The sequence below is a fragment of the Hemitrygon akajei genome, chromosome 12, assembly GCF_048418815.1.
Source record: "Hemitrygon akajei chromosome 12, sHemAka1.3, whole genome shotgun sequence".
In the NCBI taxonomy this organism is placed as follows: domain Eukaryota; kingdom Metazoa; phylum Chordata; class Chondrichthyes; order Myliobatiformes; family Dasyatidae; genus Hemitrygon; species Hemitrygon akajei.
In genome coordinates, this window is record NC_133135.1 from 31,160,510 (window position 1) to 31,186,360 (window position 25,851).

General features: G+C 38.6%; 1 protein-coding gene across 13 annotated transcripts in view; it reads left to right on the forward strand.

Moving 5' to 3' along the window:
* The window catches only part of LOC140736843 (CMP-N-acetylneuraminate-beta-1,4-galactoside alpha-2,3-sialyltransferase-like), a 542,908-nt gene that overhangs the window by 227,569 nt on the left and 289,488 nt on the right, over positions 1-25,851 (forward strand). For all 13 annotated transcript variants that reach the window (XM_073062832.1, XM_073062835.1, XM_073062828.1 and 10 more), the window contains one exon: positions 25,387-25,429. In XM_073062832.1, coding sequence (XP_072918933.1) covers positions 25,387-25,429 — 43 coding nt within the window. The remainder of the gene's footprint in view (positions 1-25,386; positions 25,430-25,851) is intronic.

Genomic DNA, 25,851 nt, shown 5'->3' on the forward strand with positions numbered 1-25,851 from the left:
CACTACCACATCCACATACCCTTCCTGAAAACATGTCTTCACAGCCATCTTGTGCCACATGGCTTCCAGATCCGTTTTCAAGCTTTTTGATTCGGGCCTTCTGAGGACCCCAGGTACTCACAGTCAGCTGACTGCTTCTGCCACTGCATTCTACATGCTGCACTTTCCACCTTGAGGGGGTATGTAGTGTCCCTATCCCTGTTGCTTCCACAGCTCCAAGATTCTTTCTTCACCATCTGCAGTGGTCCTGTCTGATACTTTATTCTTGGTTGGATCCACGCTTTCATTCACTGGTTCTTTGCCTTTCTCACATCCAGCAAGGATCGGAAGATCACCCCTTTACAGACTACAGAATTTTCCATCTCTAACGCTGGCAGCCACAATGCCCCAGACTCCAACCTCTGTTGCCAATCTCAAAGGTTTTAACAATCCTGAGCAGATTCAGATCCCAGACTCCATCGTCATCAATGCAGGTTCCAATGACCTTGGACACCCTCAGAGACCCTATTGTGCAACCTCCAACCCCAGCTTGGACCTTGATCAACAGCATCTCTAGGCTGTGACTTTACACGCTTGGCTGGAACCCCAGTCTCCCCTTCCCCCACCACCACTCTACAATGCCGAGTCTCTCAGGTCCCACCGCCAGTTCTTGGATCCTCAGAGATTCCATCTTCCTCCCACTCCACCTTCCCTGAACACCCCAACCCTCCCCTCTCCTCAGATACTCCCCCCCCTCCAATCCCAGTTCTCATCCATACTGGGTCTTCACCATCCTCTCTGACCTCCCCCCTCTCTGAGGCAGAACGTTGTGTCCTCAGGAAGGGCCTCACCTTTGTCCTCTTGCGCCCACACCTCAGTGAGTTCTGTGCCCGCCATGAGTCTAAGCTCTTCTGCTGCCGCTTCCGTCTCTGTGCCTACTTCTTTGGCAAGCACTCTCCAGTCCTCACTGATGACTGCTTCTCCCGTCTTCAACCCTTCTCCTCTTCCTGGAAATCCCACTCTGGTCTTCTGCCTGCCCTGGATCTTTCCAGTGCTAACTACTTGCGAGACATCAACCACCTTGACTTCAGCACTCCTCTCTCCAGTTCTAACCTCACTCCTTCTGAACCCACTGCTCTCCACTCTCTCCACACTACTCCTAACCTCAGCTTCAAATCTGCAGATAAGGGTGGGTGTTGTAGTACTCTGGCAGACTGACTTCTACCTTGCCTAGGCCAGGTGATAACTCTCAGACGCCTTCTCTTACTTATCCATGGAACAGGACCCCACTAAGGGGCACCAGGCCATTGTCACCCACACCATCACCAACCTTATTAACCCTGGGGATCTCCCATCCACGGCCACCAACCTCATTGTTCCTTGACCCCACACCTCCCATTTCTACCTCCAGTCTAAGATTGACAAACCCGCCTGCCCAGGTAGACCCATTGTTTCTGCTTGTTCCTGCCCCACTGAACTTGTATCTCCATCTCTTGACTGTGTTATACCCTCTGGTTCAGTTCCTTTCTACCTACCCCTGTGACACTTCACATGCTCTTGATCTGTTCAGTGATTTCAAGTTCTAGAACCCCAGTTGTCTCATTTTCACTATGGATGCTCAGTCCCTATACATCTCCATCCACCATCAGGAAGGCCTCAAGGCTCTTGGCTTCTTTCCGGTCATCAGACGCAACATGTTCCCCTCCACCACCACTCTCCTCCACCTAGTGGAGATGGTCCTCACTCTAAAATAATAATTTCTCCTTTACTCCTCTCACTTCCTTCAAACAGAAGGTGTAGCATGGGTCCCAGCTATGCCTGCCTTTTCGTCGGCTGCGTGGAACAGAAAACTGGTATTACTCCACAACTTTTCCTACGCTACATTGACAACTGCATTGGCGCTGCTTCCTGCACCCATGTGGAGCTCGTCAACTTCATCAACTTTGCCTGCAACTTCCACCTTGCCTCAAATTTACCTGGTTCATTTCTGACACCTTCCTCCCCTTTCTTGATCTATCTGTCTCTATCTCTGGAGACTGCTCGTATACTGATATCTTTTATAAACCCACTGATTCTCACAGCTACCTGTACTACACCTCGTCCCACCCTACTATTTGTAAAAACACCATTCCCTTCTCTCAATTCCTCCATCTCCGCTGTGTCTGCTTTCAGAATGAGGCTTTTTCTTCCAGAACAAAGGAAATGTCCTCCTTCTTCAAAGAAAGGGACTTCCATTCCTCCACATTCAACACAGTCCTCAACCACATCTCTTCCATTTCATGCACATCAACCCTCACCCCATCCTCCTGCCACCCCACCAGGGGTAGGGTTCCTCTTGTTCTCACCTACCACCGGCCAGCCTCAGCATCCAGTACATAATTCTTTGTAACTTCCACCACCTCCAATAGGATCCCACCACCAAGCACATCTTTCCTCCCCCCCCGGCCGTTTCTGCTTTCTGCAGGGATCGCTTCCTACATGACTCACTTGTCTATTCAACCCTCGTCACTGATCTCCCTCCTGGTAATTATCCTTGCAAGCGGAACAAGTGCTACACCTGCCACTACACCTCCTCCTCACTATTCAGGGCCTCATACAATCCTTCCAGGTGAAGTGACACTTCACATGTGAGTATTTTTGGTCATCTACTGTATCTGGTGCTCCTGTTGTGGCCTCCTGTATATATTGCTTAGGCCTGATCTAGATTGGAAGATCACATTGTTGAGCACCATCTGCCAGAAAAAGCAGGATCTCCTAGTGGCCACCCATTTTAATTCTACTTCCCATTCCCTTTCCGACATGTCAATCCACAACCTCCTTTACTGCTGCGATGAGGCCACACTCAGGTTGGAGGAGCAACACCTTATATTCTGTCTGGGTAGTGTCCAACCTGATAGCATGAACATGGGTTTCTCGAACTTCTGGTAATTTCCCATCACCACTGTCCACTCCCATTTCCCTGTCTTATCTTAGCTCTCTACCTGCCCATCACTTCACTCTGGTGCAGGTTCCCCTTTCGTCTCTTCCATGGCCTTCTGTCTTCTCTGATTAGATTCCCCATTCTCCAGCCTTTTATCCATTTCAGCAATCAACAAACCAGTTCTCTACTTCACCCCATCCTGTCTCCAGGTTTCACCTATCACCTACTACCTTGTACTTCATCCTCCCCTCCTGACACCTTCTTAATCTGACTTCTCATTGTTTTTCTCCAGTCCTGATGAAGGGTCTTGGGCTGAAATGTTGACTGTGTACTCTTCTCCATAGGTGCTGCATGGCCTGCTGAGTTCCTGCAGCACCTTGTGTGTTACCCATCTTCTTGAAGTTTTCTATCTGGCGTAACTTGAAAGATAGCTTTTTCACAGAGTTTTCTGCCAGGAAATAGTCAATACTTTGGCTACTTTAAAGCTCTTCAGTAATTTTCATTTTAAAATAAAGTAAATGCAGCAGGGTTGAAACAATGCATTGGGGTTCCAGGACCCTTGCACATTGCAGGAAACTTATGATTTTCTTCCTGGTTGCCACACTTACATAATCTAAGGGCAATGAGTCAAAACTGCACTTATTATGGGTGGAAAATGGGAGGGGAATATATTGCCCTTGGTTGGGATGATGGAGCAGTCTTGACAACCTTCAGAATATTTATGGCATTAGTTCTTTAAAGTAATTCCCAGAGAATTGTGAAGAAAGACATTTTAGGGAAAAATTACGCTTGGCAATGCTCAGATTTGTAAGGATTTTTCTGATTTGTTTTATAACTGAATTACTTGTAATTGAAAAACAAATCTTTAGCACCTTGACTCCTTTATTAGGGAAAATGCTTGATTTCTCCTAAAGATTTTATTAGCTATTTCTGTTTGTGTGAAATTATTTATATTCTGAATATTGTGAACTGATTAAAAAGTTTTTTATGGAAAAGTGAAGTGAATTTAATTTGTGTGTATATGTTTATGAGTCTCACATCTATCAACATTGAAATTACTGACGATAGATTGTCATGGAGAACAGATAAATTGATACTTTTTTAATCCCAAAGGAAATTACAGTGTCGCTGTGTCGCTGTAGCAAATGCACAGAAACACAAATATTAGAAGAGAAGTAAGAAAGAATTTTAAAAAAGTTACGTCAAACACTCTAACAGATGGGATCTTCACTTCCCCGGCTTTAGGTTGACTCATTATAGAGCCTAATGGCCTAGGGTAAAAATGACCTCATCTTTAGGGCAGTGCAGTTGTAATCTTTTACTAGAAGTGCTCCTCTGTTCAGCCAAGGTGGCATGCAGAGGGTGAGAAACATTGTCCTGATTGCCAGGATTTTCCATAGGGTCCTTTGTTCTACCGCAGCCACCAGTGTGTCCAGTTTGACTCCTATAATAGAGCCAGTCTTTCTAATCAGTTTATTGAGCCTTTCGGCATCACCCGTGTTGATACATTGCCTCAGCACGCCACTGCATTGAAGATTGTATTGGTGACAACAGACTGATAGAACATGTGAAGGAGAGGCCTGCGTACTCCAAGGGACCTCAGTCTCCTCAGGAAGTAGAGGTGACTCTGGCCCTTCTTGTACACAGAGTGCATTGAGATTCCTTATTTTCATGGAATTTGCAGCAAAACTCTTTGGGTTTGCAGAGGACCACTTTGGGTTATTTTATTGATGTAAACTGGTTGATCTGTGCTCCAGTGATGACACATTACTTAAAGAGTTTGCATTTTTTATTTGTGCTTTATTTCCCGAAAATGGAAGTTTCTTGTTTGTCCCAGATTGCCTTGAGAATACTTTGATAAGCAGCTGCTTTAGTGCTATTGATCAACGGGTTACAGATTTGGATTCTGTGAAGATGAAGGAATGTGAGAATGATCTCTCAAGTCCTGATGTTACCTGCTTTGGTTAAATAGTGTAGTTTCAGTTTAAAGGAATCGAAGCAGAGATGTATTTATATTCCCCAGCCATCAAGTGTGACTTTATTTCAGCAAACCCTTTTATTATGTGGTGTTCATTCACGGTGATGTGCTTAAATACATTTAATGTGCTTTGTAGATTGCGGTGTCTTAGTGACTGAAAAACAATTGCAAACGAGATGACAAATCAAGCCAGTGAACTGCTAAGAAGACTTGAAATGTATTAGACTACATTGAGAATATATTGGAGTGCAATAATATAAACCTTTTTCTAATAAAAGATCAGGCACAGTGTATGTCCTGCCTAGTTTTAGAAAGAAGGGTCATTTTCATTCAGTTTAAATCCACTTGCATTATCTGCAGCCCCTCAGCGGATGCTGGTTTGTTAATCTACTTCTCGACCTTTACCACTGTTTCTTTTAGCTATACAACAGTTAGTAAGAAACCAGTTACTTCAGTTATAATTTTATTTGTTAATTTTTGGCCTTTGCATACAATGAGGAACAGTAGATCTTGTTAAGTTGCTCAGTAACATCTTCATCAAAATATTGTGTTCCATTGATCTGCTTGGTATTTCTTAGTCTTGTGAACTTTAATCCACACTACATAAAATGTTTTCCAGAGAACATTTCCAATTTTGTTCCATTGAGTTGCCCCTCGCTTCTGGTCTCTTGTCTGCTTTAAGCCTGAGGCTTTATCTGTGACCATTCTACCTACTTTCTACTGGCCAGAGACCACAGCCTGGATCCCAGTGACAGTTCTTCATTCTCCTCGAGTAATATGAAACAGAGTGGTAAATTTTTTCCCTCTCCATTGGTGATAAACATGGGATCTGGCTTTAGACTCATGTAGAAATGAAAACACAGAAGGGTTAAATAATGAGATCATGCAGTTATTTCTGATCAGAATTTAAAAAATGAGCTGTGACAAGTCTGAATGAAATACTAACCAAGTACTTCTGAATCCTTTAGTTTGCCTTTTCCCCCTTTTGTAATTAAAATGTAATTATTTCACGTGAAACTAAATGAAGTTTCTAAATTAGTGTCCAAAGTTTCATATGGAAATTAAACTAATTTATGATATTTCAGACAGAAAAGATTGCACTTCTGAATGTAGTATAGGATGCTGATAGTGTAATCTGTTACCCCAGAAAATGATAGCATTACTCATGGCAGATTGAAGAGAGTTATGTCGGGTCTAACCTGAAATGTCAATGATTCCTACCCCCGCCCACAGATGTTTTTTTTAAACTCCACCTAGAAGTTGCCCTCCAAGCCACATCCCATCTTGAATTGGCACTATTATCACTTGTCCTTTTCTGTCACCAAGTCAATATCCTGGAACATTCATATCAGCTTTGTGGGTATATCCCACCTCCACCTCAGCACCACCTTCTCAATGCTTATTAGGGATGGGCATTTAACTGGTGGCTCAACCTTCATAGCCCAAATCCCATGGATAAACATTTTCAAAACAGTGAAACTCTGAGATGAGGTCAATAAATTGTTCAGGAAAATCTCATTTTTTTTCACTCAAGTACAAAGGTTTGTTGAACTAGCTGCTCCCTACTGTAACTGTGATAACAAGACCTATCTTTTTGCATAGCTCTCTTGAATCTAGAAAACATGATGTTCACATGAATGCTACTGTGGTTTTAAGATTTTAGCATTTCAGATATTTGCAGGAATTGCATTATCTACTCAAGGTCATTTACCTTATTTTTAACTATAAATCTGTTACATGGGTTCTGGTGTACACTTTTACCATCACATCATTCTGGAATCAGCTCACAGAGACACAAGTTGAAGAGAATAACCTCTCATTTTCCAACAGGATGGAATACTTAAATTCTTTTGAATTGGAAAGTTGGCTAATAATTGAGTATATAAATATAAAGTTACTATGTATGAGCTTCTTTCATTCAATGTTAGTAGATAGTAAGGAACCTGAGCCATTCAAGATTCTCAAATCCTCAGTGATGCTGTATTAGCAAACTTCTGCCACTACATGTCCTCAGTCAGCTGCAATGATAGCAATTCTGGCAATCGAAAAATTAAACTGAAGAGCTGGCTAGATAGGAATGGCATTGAAGAAAACAGCATGTTGGACCTTTGGCACTTTTATCATTCAGATGTGTTATGGTGAAAAATACTAAGGTCCATTGTATAAACATAAACGTACCTATCAAACTTCCCTGACAATATTGCATAAACTTTCAAGTTGCATTAAGTCTGGTTCTTTTCCATGATCAATTTTATATTGACATTGTGAACAAGAGTGCTTTTTACTTGTATGTTCATGTAATTTAAAGTTAAATGTTTACATCTGTTAAACACGTTTTTACTGTACGTGCTAAGGAGAGTTGAGCAATTACTACTTTGATGAACTGTCTGGCCATTATTCAATTCACATTCTGTTCAGAATTTAACAGAAAAATGGCTTCATTCTCAGCTCTAAAAACAGTGATGAAATGGTTAATATTTAGTAAAAGTTGTGTTGTATATGAGAGTTATATTATTTTTTTGTGGACTGTGAGGAGTAGCAGTTTTCTTTGTTCAGACTTCAAATGGAAGAAACATGACTGCTCTTACATTTAAAAGCATACTCAATTTTGGTTGACACGAGGAATTATTAATGGTAAAGGATTAGCGACACTTCAAATACACAAAGTGGAAAATTTAAATAATGCCCAAATAACAATATTACATTTGGTCTCTGATTAATGCTGAATTAGTATCTTGCGGCTAAAGTGAAGTAATTTGGTTAATTTCATCTGGTTAAGGAGGAAGAGAAAATATCAGCACTAATCACTAGTGTATGCTACACCATGGTACAAATTAGGAAATACATTTGGTTCAGTGGTCAAATACCTTGTGAACAATCGTGACCAAGCTGGGTCATGAAAATAGTTATCTAGCAAAGGTATCAGAGGCCTGCTAATTACTTGAATCTAGCTCAGCATGGGTGGAGGAGGAGAGATTGAAAAGAAAATAAATGAATGAAGTAAAGACTTACCTTGAAACTTATGAAACAGCAGTAATATAGAACATTGATTATTACCTAAAAGCCTTTTCTATTTTTTAAAATGATACTTTATTTTTACATGTGTTTTCTTACATCTATCTGTTATAATTGACTCTTCCGGTATAATCTGCTGAGAAATTTCCTTTATCCCTACATTCAAATGGAGCATTGAATGTTCCTTTGACTTTTCCAAAGAACTTAAATGAACTTTTCGAGTGCAAAACAGAAGCCAAGAAACACCTAAACTTTCCATTTTTCTTTTTGAAAACAGTGGTATTACAAAAAAGTAGTTGAGGCAGAACTATGTTTCAGTCAAGTAAAGTTGGTTGGCTGGCATGTTGACGTGATATATTTATTCTTGTAGCATGCAGAGGGATGAGATAGTGCTCTGCATTACACTTTAGGTTCTGATTTCATTGTGTGGTGATATGGGGTTGGATTTGTGACTAAATCTCAGTATCCTGGATTTTGTTCCTTTCTAATTACCTTGGCAATTGTAGCATATTCTCTATAGATTTTCTGTTTGCTCTCCTCTTTCTTTGGGATCATCTATGCTTTTCTAAATGTTTGTTGGAGATTAGTGCATTCATGAGCAACACTGCTTGGCAAACTGAACTGCCACATAGCATTTTTTTCAACCTCAAATTTTTGCTCTTGCGTTATGGGACTAAATCGGATTGTCCTTGAAAATAATATTGGGATCAGCATAATGATTAATACATGACTGATGCTCCTTCTGCAGGCTGCATGCCAGCTGTGTGCTCATTGATAATTTATACTTGAGTTCAGCAAAGTCTAGCTGTGTTACTGAGTCAGGCATACATCGCACTGCAGTGATGAAGTTGGTCTCCTTTGCTTAAAACCAAATGCAGGCAAATGGGATTACTTTTGTCAAATATCTTTGTTGGCATGTATGAGTTGTGTTGAAGGGCCTATTTCTGTGTCGTAGAGCTGAATGGATCTTTGCACCTATGAGCTGAATACTTTGGTGCAGAAGGTTGATAAATAATTAACAGGTAAATGCTTGATACCTTGGCAGGTGTATCAGAATCACACTTGTGTAGATCTCAGAGCTTCTGTTTTCAAGGATGGAATTGCTGGACACCTGCATTTGCACACTTGTAGCACTGAGCCAGTTTCATCATCATGTATTGCAGCACAAGCAGAAGTTAGACACAGCCACACAGGAGGTGATAGTTATGTTATGAGTCCTGATGAAGGGTCTGAGCCTGGAACATTGACTATTTACTCTTTTCCATAGATGCCATAGATGCTGCTTGGCTCCTCCAGCATTTTGTGTGTGTTGCTATGGCTATATGATCTTGGGATCGTGGCCCAGAGGCTTGGGTCAGAATTTGAATTCAGTTAGTTAAGTAAGTTTGGAATAAGTCTAGCGTCAGTGACAATTATGAAACCATTGGTTTGTCTTCAAGGCAGCAATTAGCTCACTAAATGGCAGAAGAATGCAGAAGTCGACTGATCTATTTTCCTCTAATGCTACTGGGGACAGTATTTGCAAAATACAGTTCTTCAAACTCTCCAGGTTTTAACTCAGACTAAGCAGTACTGCAAGGCAATCCTCAGTGGTCACCATTGAAAGATAACAGCCTTGAACCATGGCCCCTTTACACACTGGAGCAGCATTGCTTCTGGAGGACAAGGGCAAGCATACTCACCAGTGACAGACTGACTTTTAGAGATAATATGCCTCACAACTTAAAGTGTTTGCAATACAGAGGATGATGTTACATTGGTGAATGGCGAGTTTGAATTGCATTTACTGGTGTGACAGTCAGATGGAAGATGCAGCCAGAAAAGAGCTGCTGTGGTTACCTTCTCCCTGGCCGGTGTGTATGCAAGCTGTAAAGCACTGGCACTGCTCATGTTGAATGCTGCAGGACCCCTGCAGAGTATCCATAGAAGCATTGCCTGAATTTCACAGACAGTCTGCTTTTCGCAGCAGTGTTTTTTGTGTGGTACTTGCATGTACGCTCATTGCGTCCCTCTTCCCCCATTAGTATTCAGCTCTAGTGTGTTATCGAAGTAGCTACATGGCACCATATACTGCCCTGAGGAAAGAAATACAATAGAATCAATTAAAAACTACACTTAAACAAAGACTGGCAAACAACCAATGTGCAAAAGTGATCTGTGTAAATCAAACAAAAATAATAAATCAGTAATACTGAGAACATACATTGTAGAGTCCTTTAAAATAGTGCATAGGTTGGGGAATCAATTCAGCTTTGAGGTGAGTGGTTAGCCACAGTGTTCAGGAGCCTGATGGTTTGAGGGGTAATAACTGTTGCAAAACTTGGTGGCTACCTAAGACTCCTGTACCTCCTTCCCGATGGCAGTAGTGAGAAGAGAGCATGGCCTGAATGGTGGGGGTCCTTGATAATGGATGCTGTTGTCTCCATAGTGCACAAAAATCTGAATAATCATAGCAATAGGTAATAAAATTACAACAGCAATTAAAATTAAAGTAGCTCTTGACCTTTCAGAGAGAGAGCAGGAATATAGATCTTCCCTGTTATTGAATGTTGTTAGCTGTATTGAGGCATGGAAATATTGAACTTTGCAATGCCATTGTTGTATTAAATTACAGTTGCATCTTGATTGATTTGATGATCCTGACTGCCCTACATACTTCTGGCTGGTGTTAGTTCAACATGCATTAATTCTCTTTAATATGGTACCTGGTTGCATTGTCAATTAAACTTGAACTAAAGCTTCACTTCTTTTCTGGCCTGATGAAGGGTCTTGTCCTGAAAACATTGTCCTGAAACATTGACTGTTAACTCTTTTTGACAGTTGCTGGGCTGGCCTGCTGAGTTCCTTCAGTATTTTTTGTGTGTTACTTCTTTTTCTGTTTAAACATTTTCACTCAATCACTTTCAAAAGTGTAGTTTTGATTTAAAATTTTAAATTATAAATATTGCACAAAAATATCTGAAGATAATGTTTTGAATTGGATTACTTAACTATAGGAATATTGATAATAAGGAATGTTAGGAGAAACCTGGTCCCTAACATTTGAAATCCAGTGTGTGATGGTAATAGTTTGCAAGTACATATGGACATGCTTGTTCACTCATAAAACTTGGAAAAGTTGAAGGAATTTCAAAAAGTAGAGATAATCCAAAGAATTGACAACTTAAACTTCACTGAATTATAAAACTGCTTTGAATAAAGCCTTATGACCAAAACCTTGGCCGCAGAATGACTGAGTAAGTTAAAAGATAGTAAATTTCAATTTTTTTTTATTTGTGATATTCAACAGTTCAGTTTAATTTCCTGTGGATTCCTGGCTGTAGATTCACTATATGACAAATAAAGTTACAATACAAGTCCACTGGGTTTTGAGCTTGTTGTTATTATTTCAGAATTCTGTAGACTTTGCGTACTATATATTTTACGATATTTCATTTTCTACTTTAGTCCATGGGAAAGTCTCAACCTCTAACTTGAGTTATAAACATAAAATTTTATTTTAGTGTTTGCTGTCTGTCAAATTCTTGAATTTTATTGGTTTGTTATATAGCAGAAATGTGAAGTTGTTTATCGACCACTTGCACGGGGTTCTGGATTGTCCCACTGGGACAGGGAAAAGCTGGTGGGATGAAGAAACCATGCTTGATGATAAGTGGACATTTAGTCGAGGAAGAAGGAAGCACACTTAAAATTTAGGAACCAAAAATCATACAGGGCTCTTGAGAGTGGTAAGGTAGCCAGGAAGAAGCTAAGGAAGTAACTATGGAGAGCGAGAATGGGACATGAAAAAGCTTTAGCTAGTAGCAATACGGAAACCCCCAATGAGTTAGACAGGAGGATAACTGGAGTAAGTGTAGGACCACTCTGGGATAAAGGGCGAGCATGCCCTGAGATGGAAGGAACAGTGGAATTCCTTAATGGATACTTGCTTCAATGTTCACCAGGGAGAGGGACTTTGACAAATGTGAGATTGGTGTACAACAGGCAATGTGCTGGAGCATGAATGTCAAGGTTAAGAAAGAAGCAGTGTTAGAAAATCATTTGGATAGATATGTCCCCAGTGCCAGATGTGATATACCACAATTTACTACGGGAAAAAATTGCTGGAGTGTTGGTGATCTTTGTGCCCTTCCTGGCCATGTGATAAGCTCCCGAGAATTGGAGGATGGGATCCATGGAAAGTCTATAGATGTGTGGTGGAGATGTATATTGGTTGGGTACATCATGACCTGGTAAGTAAACACCAATGCCCTTGAATGGCAAAGCCTACAAAAGTAGTGGATACTGCCTGGTCCAATGTGGGCAAAGCCCTCCCCGCAGTTGAGCACATCTACAACTTGAACACACTATTGAACGCTGTCGCAGGAAAGCAGCATCCATCATCAAGGACCCACCACCATCCAGGCCATACTCTCTTTCAGCTGCTGCCATCAGGAAGAAGGTACAGGAGCCCCAGGACCCACACCACCGGGATCGGGAACAATAATTATACATCAACCATCAAGCTCCTGAACCAGAGGAGATAATTTCACTCACCTCCACTCGCTGCATCACGGAACTCTTCTCACAACCTATGGACTCACTTTCAAGGACTTTTTGTCTCATGTTGTTGATATTTATTTGTTATTTATTTATTTATTTATTATTTTTTTTTATTTGCACAATTTGTTGTCTTTTTCACATTGGCTGTCTGTCCGTCCCGTTGGATGTATTCTTTCATTAATTCTATTGTGTTTTTTGTATTTACTCTGAATGCCCACAAGAAAATGGATCTCAGGGTTCTATATGGTGACATATATGTACTTTGATTATAAATTTACTCTGAAGTTGCAGAACAGCAGTGTTCCGCAGGGATCTGTTGTGGGGTCCCTACCCTTCATGATTTTTATAACTGCGTTGGATGAGGAAGTGGAAGGGTGGGCTAGTAAGTTTGCAGATGAAGTGGACATTGGTGGTGTTGTGGATAGTGTAGAAGGTTGTCATAGGTTCCAACAGGGCATAGACAGAATGCAGATTTGAGTGGAGAAGTGGAAAATGGAGTTGACACCAGACAAGTGTGAGGTAATATTCTTTGGAAGATCAAACTTGAGGTGGAGTACAAGGCTAATGCAGGATTCTTAGTGTGGAGGATTGTAGGGATCTTGGGTCCAAATTCATAGATTTCTCAGAGTTGCTACTCTGGTAGCAAGGTGGTTATGGTGTGCTGGCCTTCATTAATTGGGGCATTGTGTTCAAGAGCCGTGGGGTATTGTTGCAGCTCTTTAAGACTCAGGTTAGACCGCACTTGGGGTATTGTGTTTATTTCTAGTCTGTTCACTCTAATTTGTAATTACCAATGTGTACAAAAATCTTGTGCTGTGCAATTTTTTGCTCAGTGACGACAACTTGTGCACACTGAATAGTTTCTTTAATAAAAACAGTATAAGTAAGCCAGTTCTAAAAGCTGCAGACAAGTCATCACAAACTCCACATTGTCAACGCCGTCTGCAACAGGAACCAGAACAGGAAATGTGATAGTGTACGATTGTGAAATATACTTATCATGCCAACAAGGTAGAGGGTGACAACCTCTTGTGCGCTGTTTAAATTCTTTTGTGTACTAGTAGCAAAATATGTCTTGGAGGGAACACTAGTTCTAGTTGCCTCATTATAGGAAGGAGGCAGAAGCTTTAGAGAGGGTGCACAGGAGATTTATCAGGACACTGCCTGGATTGGAAAACATCCCTTATGAGGAAATGTTGAGTGAGCTAGAGTGAAGGAGGGTGAGAGGTGACTTGATAGAGGTGTATAACATAGGAGAGGCATAGACAGAGTGGATACCCAGCACATTTTTCCCTTGGGGGCAGTGGCCAATGCCAGAGGGCATCTGTTTAAGGTGAGTGGAGGATAGTTTAGGTGAGATGTCAGAGGTAGGTTTTTTATACAGAGTGGTTGGTACACTGCCTGGGCTGGTGGTGGAGGCTGATTCAATAGGAACTTTTAAGATACTCTCAGATAGGCACATGTATGTAAAAGAATGGAGTTTTATAGGCTGTGTAGGATGGAAGGTTTGACTGATTGCGGAGTAAGTTTACATGGGTTAGTGCAACATCATGGGGTGTTCTGTTCAATGTACTATAGCTAGTTTGATAGTATCACTATTGTTAGATGTCACACTTCCTCTGCAGAAGATAAGAAAGCTGTAACTGATGTTGAACAAGTTAACATTCATCACCATTTCCTTAGCTCTGGCTAATGTCTGATGTTATTTTCAGATGAGTACACTGTGCAGCCTTGATATAATATGCCTTGTTCTAGCCTGATTTTGGGCAATCTATGGGTATCATTGTATCTGCTATGGTGAAAATTAGACAAATGTTAGTTTTCTGTACACCACAGCTTAGAACATACACTCAGTGATGACCTTATTAGGTACAGGAGTGGAACCCAGTGTGGTCTTCAGCTGCTGTAGCCCATCCACTTCAAGGTTCAGTGTGTTGTATGTTCAGAGATGCTTCTCGGCACACCACTGTTGTAATGTGTTGTAATTATGGTCGCCTTCCTGTCAGTTTGAACTGTTCTCCTTTGACCGCTCTCATGAACAAGGTGTATTTGCCCATAGAACTGCACTCGCTGCATTTTTTTTTGTTTTTCATACCAATCTCTGTAAACTCTAGTCACTTATGCATGAAAATCTCAGGATATCAGTAGATTCTGAGATACTCAAACCACTTCCTCTGGCACCAACAATCATTCCATGGTCAAAGTCACTTAGATCTCATTTTTTCCCCATTCTGATGTTTGGTCTGCACAACAACTGAACCTTTTGACTATGTCTGCATGATTTTATTCATTTTGACTATGTCTGCATGATTTTATTCATTCTACCACATAAATGGCTGATTAGATATTTGCATTAATGAACAGATGTACAGGCGTATCTAATAAAGTTGATCTCCAGCACCTACATATTGAGACTGAAATGTGCTTAATATTTTTAGAGAAGGTGGAGATATGGTCTTAAGAATAATGAAAAGACCAAATTTAATTCAGCCTATGAAATAACTTATAATTTGTTCAACTAACCATAGGATAGGAGAGACAAGGTCCAGATTTCGGAGCAGGTGTTGAAGTGGCAAATTTTGCCTGCAGGGATTGGATCCAAGGTTATTTTTCCCCTCTATTCTGACAGTGGGTAGCTGTCAACCAGGATCAAAGTCACACTAGTGTCTAACAAAAGTACTGTTATCAGTATAGCTTATCACAATCACATGTAAAGAATTCTTTCAAAGGGCAAACAAGAGAAACTAAATTATGGGATTAGTATTCTAAAGCCTTTTATAAAGATTAACACATCCACATAAAATACTACCATTTTAAAAGATAACTTTAGGAGTATTTGAGTCATAGTCTATGTGCATAAATCCTGTGATCCCAATAAAGCTATTTGCTGAGCTGTAAAGAAGTTGGCTATATTTTATCAATTTTCTTACTTCCTTAATTGAGAAAAATAAATTGTTACTATCTTGAATGATCTTTTTTTTGTTGTTATAACAAAAATCAGGTTTGCTGTTTTAAGTCTACAAGACTTGGGTTGGTGGAGTTGTAAAAATAATTTCTCATGTGAGAGTGAATTAGATTTTGGGAGATCTATTTGGCTTCTGGGACCTCTTGAAAAAACTTCAATGAATGTTTGTTGTGAAATAGACTTAACAGGTTTTTCAGGTTATTTAGATATGTTAACAGTTTTCTCTTCATTAACACTAGAGGAAGGAATTGATTTGGGAGGATTATTAAATGCTATTGAGAGAACACCATTGAAGGAATTAGTTTTGTGCAAAACTTCATAAAGATGATTCTTAAGTTTGTAGTAATGATTTATTTTAAATTATTTTATGGTATAAGAATATTACTATCAGTCATTTTTGTCCATCCCTTCATTTTCCCTGAAGGAGATGGTAGGTGACTGTCTTGTATTGCTGTAGTTATTTTCATGAAGGTACTCACAAATTTTTATTAGTTTTAGTACTTAGGTTGATGCTGGTTGTCAGGCTGGTTTTATTCATCTTGTGATTTTGTTGGCTTTGAGAAATCTAGCAGGTGATTTCAGAGAGCAGTTGTGAGTGAACTGAGCCAGTAGGTTTAGACAACACACACAAAATGCTGGTGGAACGTAGCATCTATAGGAAGAAGTACATTCGATGTTTTGGGTCGAGACCCTTCGTCCTGACTCTTCTCTGATGATAATGAACTTCATTAACTGAACTTCATTTACTTCATTAACTGTATTTAAATACAGTAGGATTTAAATCTGCCCTCTGAATTGTTAATCCATGTGTCTAGATCACTAGTCCAGTAATTTACCACAATGACATGTCACCCATCCTCTCTGTGTATACTGTATCTTCAAAACTTCAAAGAGCAATTGTCTTTAGTCTGTTGACCAACTTTCCCAAATTAATTTACTTTAACTGTTTCCTCTTACACTTTACACCAGCCTAGTCTCAAGTGTCATACGTACTCGGCATGATAAACTTCATTTTCTGACTGTTGTTCAGCAAGAATGATACTTTTTTAATCCTTTCATGGTTTCAAGAATTAATGGCATAACAATCACTGTCCCTTTTAATTTCCTTTTACACAATGTATTGGTTCTAAATCATTATTCTGAAATGATTAGAGGTCCTAGTACCACAGCTCTCCTGTTCTCTCCTTGCTATCCCTTCAGTAGACAGTGTTCTTACACACATTATCCAAAGTAGATTCATCTTCTTAGATTGGATTTTCCCCTGTGCTTTTTGGTACTTTCATAGAAGTCTACCCATTGAGATAATCTGGCAATTCCACAATCTCCCATCCCATCTCATTTCATCAACCTGATTTACAGGAACAGTGCAACAGAAGAATAGTCACTTTGGCCCATGATGTCATGCTGAACTAATTAAGCTAATGATGCTTAATTAAACTAATTCCTTCAGCCTGCACATGATTCATATCCCTCCACTTCCTGCAGATTCATATAACTTCAGAATTGTTCCAGTTGACTTTAGTTTGTGAACAAGATAATTCAAATATGAAGAACTATATCATCTATTTTGGTCCACTTTCTTTTATTTAATATTTGGTGTACCTTAAAGTTATTATAATTTTACATCCTCATCTTTGGACCATATTTCTTATTTTTAATTACTTCAATGGATTTGCCTGGTACTTTTATAGCTTTTAGCTTTGGTCTCATTAATACTAGTAAAGTAGAGGCTGAACCTCAGCAGAAAGAATTGAATGTATAAATCCACATCTTAGAGATGTTGTCGTTGCAAAAGACGTCTGCAAGAAAGGCCCAAATAATTCTTTTTATTATTTTGACCCCCCCCCGACAGGTGTATAATATCTTTGTTATACCTTGTACCTAAGTACAATCTAATTCATTTAATTTCACTTTTTGGTTCAGTAATTCAATACTGTGGAACTTGACAGCCCTTTACTGTGGGCTGTAGATACTGTGCACTGTTATGACAACTTTGAAATGTAGGATAAACTTGTGCAAATAAAATAGAAAAGAAATAATTCTTGATATTGGATGGCATAACGAGCACTATGTGGCTGTGTGTGGCTTTGTTTGCTTTCGTAATTCAATACTGTGGATCACATATCTGCCATATGTCTAGGTAATAAAAAAATGCTATGCATATTAAAATTCACCATTTCGAGAAGGTGAGTTGACTTTTTTGTATCATGACCTATACATAGTTTCAGTAAAGTTACCTGTAAGATAAATGGGGAAACTTATTGTCCCTCTTTTTTATTATTTGATTTATTGTTATCTCTGATTTCAAGGTAAAATCATCATTAATAAGGTCCATTGTATTGTAATATTAGTACTTTTTTTAAAAAAAGGTCCAAATTTTCTTGTAAGATGCCTGTGGATATCTCCAAAAATAAAACTCTTGAAGTTTTAAACAAGATTGCAAGCAACAGAATTTGACTTGTGCTCACCATGTGATAATCACAGATAATGGTCTTGATTGGGAAACCAGTTTCCTAATGTTATTAAGATATATTTTTGCAATCAAATTGGCAAAGTCAGTAGACATGCTCAGCAATGAAACTGGGTTCCTATAAAATCTCGTTGGTTAGGGGCCATTATAGCCTCCTATCTCTTGCCACATGGTTCACTCAGTTCTCTGCCTTGTCACCGATGGTTACAAGCCACCTTTAAACCATCTGGCATGTGAAGTATCATGTGTATATAGATACCCACTGGAAGACAATCAGGATGTAGTAAAGTGATTGAAGTTGTAAGGGAGGCTCAGTCTTAAATGTGAGCAACTTGAATTAAAAGTAATGAAGCTGTAGAGTGCAGTGTTATAGCCAAGCATCATTCATTTTGGATCTAAGTTTTGTAAGTACTTTGGTTTAAGTAAAAATGTTGGGTAAATGAAAATTGGCATTTTTCAAACCATTGTAGCTGAAAATTATATTGCACTAATATTGATGCTTTTTTGTGAGTTTTATGCTGTAACAATATTTTTTAGTCATAACTAAAACTCTGTGTGGAAGTCAATTGAATCTATTGCTAGACTCTCAAGAGACCTGAATTTAGTGGCAGTTTTACTTGTGCTGGATGGAGCCCATGTCAACATTGCTGAGGTTCTGTTTTCTGCATTCTGGGAAGGAATTTCTAGGCTAACACTCTTTATATCCCAATTTTTAAAAAACCTAATTCTCCTTCAGTGGACCATTTTATGACAAAACCTTCATTTGTTGCTAAGTTCCTCATTTCTATCTTCCAGTATTCAATACCAGTGTCATTAAATTTGGAAATGGTAGTGGGAAAAATAGCTATAATTTATTGCTCATCAGGTGAGATTGGACACAACTGAAGTGAAGTGATTAGAATTTACTTATTATTTTACCTATAAAAAATAGAGTAATCAGTAATGCTATGATGCATGCATATAATGACAATTGGGACTTTGGTTCTTACATGTGATCATTTGTACATGAAATGATGAGCTGGTCCATCAAACCTCTCCCAGAATCGTGAAGTTAATTATATCATGACCATCATATACATACACATCCATTTGTGAGTGATGCATTATTTGTAACAGATAAATCAGTGCAATATTCCTACAAAAGGCCTCCAGCTTCATCTTCCACCATTGTTGTTTCTCTGTTGATGTATTTCCCAAAAGTCAATTTGTCAATGGAATTGGTGTATAAGGCTTACAGTAAGTATTGTTGTAATATTTAATCATTTTAATGCATTTTATATTTGAATTAAAGTATTACAAAACAACTTTTAGAAGAATGAGATCTAAGTGGCTTTAGATTAGTCTAACTACTTCATTCATAAGATGTTCTACACAAAAATTGCTTGTTAGAATAGTTTCCCCTTCAGTATTATAAGTTGCTGTTCTCCTCAGGTTTGGTTTTCATGAATTGATAAAAAAACATAATTAGATTCTTGTTTTCAAAAGATCATGCATTTTAGATGGCTCTTTTCTCCATTAAAAGCATGAGAGAGTAATTTTATGTTACCTTTCACTTTAAAAAAAATTATAGGTACTGTTTGTACTGCAGTTTAGCACTTAGCACTTTAATGAATAGAAAAATTGTATTACTTTTACAGATGGTACCATCAAAACAAACTTTATCTCTCACATTTTAATGGATATGTCTCTTCTGTTTCCTTGAGATGTACTGTACAGTGTTCTGTGTAGAATGAGTATTTCTTCTGTCCCAATTGACGGTACTTTTCTGTAATCACATGTTGAGTGAGCATTGTCATCATGTGTCAGTGTTCTGAGTGACTCCCTTTAAAGAGATTGACAGAAATATCACAAGGATTGCTCTGTGTGGAACAGGAAAGAGTGCTTGGATCCAGGTGGTGACAGCTCCTTGTATAAACACTTTTGGGCTAATATGTTTAATACGACTATTCCTAGAGTTAAAAGTGCCTGGAGGTAACTTCGTCTGCCTGAGCTTTTTTTGTTTTTCCTCCGTGTGTGGTCTGATGGCTGTCATACAAAAAATAAAATTGACAAAGACAATAAGTGCCCTTAGTTTAATTAATCATCTCAAATATATCAGAATATTACTCTGATGTTTGTGCCTTTGTCAGTGTCCCAGGGTAATTTCAAAATTGTGATCTTGGAAATGAACAATATTGTTGCATAGCAAAATTTTCCAAGTTTGGTAGTGGGGAGAAGTTGGCGTGAGATGGGAGATTGGTATGAATGTTACGGAATGTAATCTGATGGGGGATTCTAGTGGTTTAAAGAAAATTAATGCTGTCCAAGTGTCTATGCCAGTGTTGAGTGACTAAAATATTTAGAAATAATTTGCAGTTCTTAAACAGCTTTAGCATCTTTTTAAGGATGTTCCAAAACACTTGTGGAAGTACCTCACTGGTCCAGTGAAGTCACTGTTTGATATTGTAGGAAATGTTGCAGCTAACATGTGCACAACATCCATAAAGAGATAGAATAATCATTTTAATTATGATTGAGAGATGAATATTTACTAAGGTACTGGAGTTAACTCCTTTCCTTGACAGTAGTACAGTGGGATCTTTTAATGCTTGAGCTTCATCTGAAAGATGCCCCCTGTAACAGAGCAGCATTTCCTCAATATTTTTACTTTAATAAGATATTGATTGGAATGAGAATTCCATCCTGAAAGTAATTTTCAAAAGCAATGATAATTCTTCCCCTTAAATCTATCTTAAAACGTTTCCTATTTCCAATTATATTTTGATTTTGTTACAACATAAAAGGAAATAGTTGGAGACCATGCAAAGTATTGAAAATTATCCTTTTCCTTGTGTAATATCTTTCTTGCTCCAAGTATTAACATAATGCATACAGTATTAATTCTATTTTGACTAAAAGAAGCAAAGAAGCAAAAGAAGCAAGGAAAAATACATATAAAAGGGCATCTTATAAAAATGAGTAAAATGTCCCTTCACATTCCTGAGTATCCTACAGCATTTTCATAACTTACAATATCAGTCACAGATTGAAGACTTTTAAAAATCTATATTTTTATGTGAGGTGGAGCAAGTTGAGAAAAAAATGAAAGTTATTTCAAAAAGAAATGCCAAAAAATTATGTACAGATAGCAAACAACTAATAGGAGGTACTTAAGGGAGAGAAAATATTTATTTTCATCAGAGGGTACCATCCTAGTGATGGAAATGAATATATCAGAATTGAGATATTGGGGAAAACCTGAGGTAGGTTTTCCCAGGAAGACTTCATTAGAGAATTTCTATGATGTGAGCTCCATGATATTAATGTAGTGCTGTATCACCTTGACAGGTTTACAAGATACTGAAGGAAAAACATACTGTACTTGTCCACTCTAAATTCTTCACACCTGATCTGGTTTTTATTTCCAACCCTTCAGTCTGATTTTAGGTACTTTGTTGATTGATCAGTACCCTGCTGCACTACTAATGACCAGCACTTCCAGCAACTTGGCATGCAAAAACATTTTAAGATCTAAACATGTATCAACAAAGAACAATGCCATGAAATACTCAGCTATTTTAAATATTGTGTATTGAGTATGCTACCCTTTAAATGAATTTAACTCAAAGCACCTAAGCACCCTCTATGTAAACAAAAATTACTTGCAAATTACTTGAATCATCTGTTCCTTTTAGCGATTCCATGTCATCCAAGTATGGCAGAAACCTTATCATTATAGCATATGATAGTTGATAGGTTCAGCTTTGTGCCTGTAAGACTCAGTTAATTCAAAAATAGTAAACTGCTATGCACTAAGATGTTCTTTACCTTTTTCTGGCCATTCTGTAGAGAACCTTCAGTAAAATCATCCTCATTGGTCAGTTATCTCTGATATTTGCTCAGAATGTGGAGATGCAGAATTTGGGAATGAATTGGAGGCTAGATTCCAGTACATCTGAACTACCTCCTTGTTAATGGACGTCACCAAGTCCTTGGCTGGAACTCAAATACGGTATATTGAAATGAGGGGTTGGATCCACTTTCCATCTAGCTCCTCAGTTTAAAGTAGTTCGACCCTATTCATTTGAAAGAAATGACTGACTTTGATTTCAAAAGGTATGTATGTAAGTAGCTTATTTACTTTCCTTTTATTTTTTGTCTTACAATAATTTTCTTCAGTATTGGGTATTTAAGCTTTTGATTTTAATATTTTTAATCTAATTAATATCTTGTGATCCTGTTGGGGCAGTGAGGAAAATTGGATCATCCGTAATCAAATGGCGGAGCAGACTCGATGGGCAAAATGGCCTAATTCTTCTCCTGGAATGGCTTAGTGTGGTGTTTTAAATATCTTTGATTATCAGATATATTTCAAAGGTAGTTCAAAGGCTTTTGATAGTAGGCTACCTCAAGGCCATCAGAATGTTCCAGGCAGGGTTGGGCCATAGGTCTTGGCCATATTTGGTCTAATCAATGCTTGTAACTTACTCTGCTGAAGCAACAAGGTATAAAGATCTGTTCATATTGAAGAGCTGTGGGTATAGCACTGTCTGCCATATTATTTTCATATTGCATTTGAAGTTCACCTGGCCTCTGAGAATGAATCGACAGGATCAAGTCTGATATTTAAAGGTTATTGGACTACTTGAAAAGTCAAGCATTGATATTGTGCAATGGGACTGTGTAAAAGTACACAAGACTTGTGTACGCAAGAGGCTGATGATTCCACACCTTTTGGTTTGCTCGTGCTGAAGGATAACCCCAAGCCAATGTACTGTTCTGAATCTTGTTGGGCTAGGTATTCCTGTCAGTGGAAGGATAGAAGTCATGAAGGAACACAGAAAAAAGCTGAGTTTTGTGTCACCAACCTGTAGCTTTTCCGAATTGGATTGAGAATTTTGTAAATTAATTTATTTTAAAACTTTCTCTAAAAGGAAGAGTCATTTTTCTCATTTGTACTTGATTTTTGGATGAAAGACACTGCTCTGGAAATGATAACATTTTTTTGGCAAGGAGGCTTTGCATTAAGATAAATCCCATTGGGTAAGGTCTCCCAACTAAAAGCTGGCAGATCCATTCAGAGCTGCTGGCTTTTACCTATTTAACTCTGTAGAAGTTTGGGACTCCTGAGAATAGGTAGAGGAGCTGAAGTTCTACACAGCTGTTGGCTGCTTCTGGGACAAATGTGTTTGGCTTTTAGACTCCTGCTGAAGTCATTCAGGGAATAAAACTTCCACAGCTGTCCCAGCACAGACTGGAAAATCTGTCCATTGACCCCTGACACGTCTAGTGCTTCATTGAATATAACTGGAAAGAATGTTTTCGGGCATAAGATGTAGGAACAGTCACTTCCTTTTTATTTATTTGAGTCAATTCAAATATATTTGCTTTGAAATGCTTCCTTGTTTTTAAGTGTTTTGTCTCTGAAGTTTTTTTTTGTTTGGAATGTTTATGAATGTCCCCTGAGAGTCCAGCTCTTTGATAGCTTTGAAAGCTGGTCAGACGTTGTCCGATCAGGCATTGACACGGTGAAGTAAGTCTACAGCCCTGAGGGCAGGTTTTAACTGGTTCTCAATGCAATTCTGATGGCACTGCTTACCAGTTAAGATTGAAAAGGCCTTGTGCTGCACAAAGCCTTACTAAATCAGTTTATCCGAGGAACAATACACCTGAGAGCCAACCTAGATAACAGCAACTTTCTAGAACAGGCAGTTGGCTTAAGATTGGTGGAAGATCTGTGTCTTTATGTGGAAGCTGCTACTTGTTCTGCCTCAAGCACAAGGGAATAGCAATGACGACACCTCTGCTACCATTTTCTCATATCATAACTTTCCCTTGAAATTTCTCTTCTTCATTTATATAAACATCATTACTTTTATTTCTGAGTGTGAATATTGTTAAGCATCTGCACTGATGATTGGTTTAACCAACATGCTCTCCAAATACAGACTTTCTATACGTATCAGACTCAAATCGTTGTAGTATTGAGAAATGTCAGCAGGGACATATGTTGGTTTATTTCTTTCACAGCATGTTGCTGTGGCCCATTGCATCCACTTAGGATTTTGGCTCAAAATGTTGGTTCTTTATTCCTCTTCATAGAAGCTGCCTGACTTGCTGAGTACCTCCAGCATTTTGTGTGTGTTCCTCAAGACTCAGTGTCTGCAGAATCTCCTGTAGTCATTTCTATACCTTCTATCTTTTTGAAATGTATTGTATATAGAGTGATGAACAAACATAAGCTGTCGTACTCTGTGTGAGACTCAAAAGAAGTATAGAAAATGTTTCATGGTGTTAGAACAATGGTGATGTTATATAAAAAGATGGTAAGTTCCACTGTTCAGGAATATAATAATATGGATAAAATTAGATGGAATTTGGAGGTTTCGATGTATAAATGAGAAAAGACCTGTTTAAATTTAACTTGATGAGTTAATTACTGCTGGTAGAAATATTACACAGTTTGTGTATGTTATCTCATGGTTAACTTGATATCAGAGTCCAAAAATCAGAATCAAAATAGGATTTAGAATCAGCATTATTTATTTGAGATACGGCGTGGAACAGGCCCTTCCAGCCCTTTGAACTGCGCCATCCAGCAAGCCCCAATTTAAGCCTAGCTTAATCAATTTATGATAACCAATTAACCGGTACATCTTTGCACCGTGGTAGGAATCCAGAGCACCCAGAGGAAATCCATGCAGTCACGGGGAGAATGTACAAACTCCTTACAGACATCGGCAGGAATTGAACCCAGGTCACTGGTACTGTAAAACGTTGTGCTAACTGCTACTCTACTGTGCTGCCCATTTTTATAACTGACTTATATGACTTGAGGGCCAGCTGGTGGTGCAGTGATATCAGCGCCGGACTCCGGAGCAAAGGTTCCTGAGTTCGAATCCAGTTGAGCCGCACGCTTTCCATCCTTGCTGGGTTGAGTGTTGAGCTCGCAACTCGGCCTCATGGAAAAACAAAACACTGCGCTGTGAGAAGGACGTGGGGGACCACTCACAGATTCTTTCCTCCAAGACAACCACTTGGAAAAAAAAGTGGTCACCGAGGCTCTGGCAGAGTATGGCACACAAAAAAAAAATATGACATGAGGTTTGTTTAGCAGCAGCACTATGATGCAAAAGCATAAGAGTTATTATAAATTACAAAAGTAAGTAGTTCAAGAAGCAAGGGAATAATGAGGTAGTGTTCATTGATTCATGGGCCATTCAGACATCTGATGATGGAGGCTCTTTCTGGATTATTGAATGTGGGTCTTTAGGCAATACATCTACAATAGTAGATATTGATGTAACCAAAAATCCTTTCAGTCTTATGTGAATTGTGCTATATGAGTTTTTTTTGAGTATTGAATATTGGTAAGAAAACAATTCTTTGAAGATTCTAGAAATATTTGGAAATCTTGGGGAGAAACTGAAAATGGTTTCTGAATTAAATAAACCACTATCAAGCTTAGTTATTCTAACTTATAGTAAGCAGGTAGGGAAATATGTTTGTTTAATTACGTGATTTTTCTATTTTTCTAGAATATGATCGACTGGGATTTCTGCTGAAGCTTGATTCCGGAACGTAAGCATTATTATGATCTTGGTAATGTTTTATGCACTAAATCCTGATGGATCAGAGTATTTTATCCATTGGCAGTAAGTGCCAGAAACACACGTTCTGTAATTGTACTTTACATTTCCTAAAAATATTTTGAGGTTACATTATGCATGTTGAATTTTCTGTGGCATGATTGCACTATTGTGAATCAAAAAATTTGACTGTATTATTGTTTAGTATTTACAGGGCTTTATAGCTAATGGGCTGATTAAGGGTTTTTAATTGACTTAATCCATGAAATTGAACAGAAAATATAAACAAGCAGGGGAGTCAGTTTTTATATTGAAGAAAAGATTGCATTTAATATTCTGAGGTAAATTTAAAATGCATGTTCAGTTGATTCAGTGGCTCTTTTTAGTATCTTGGTTTAAGCATTTTAAAGTTTC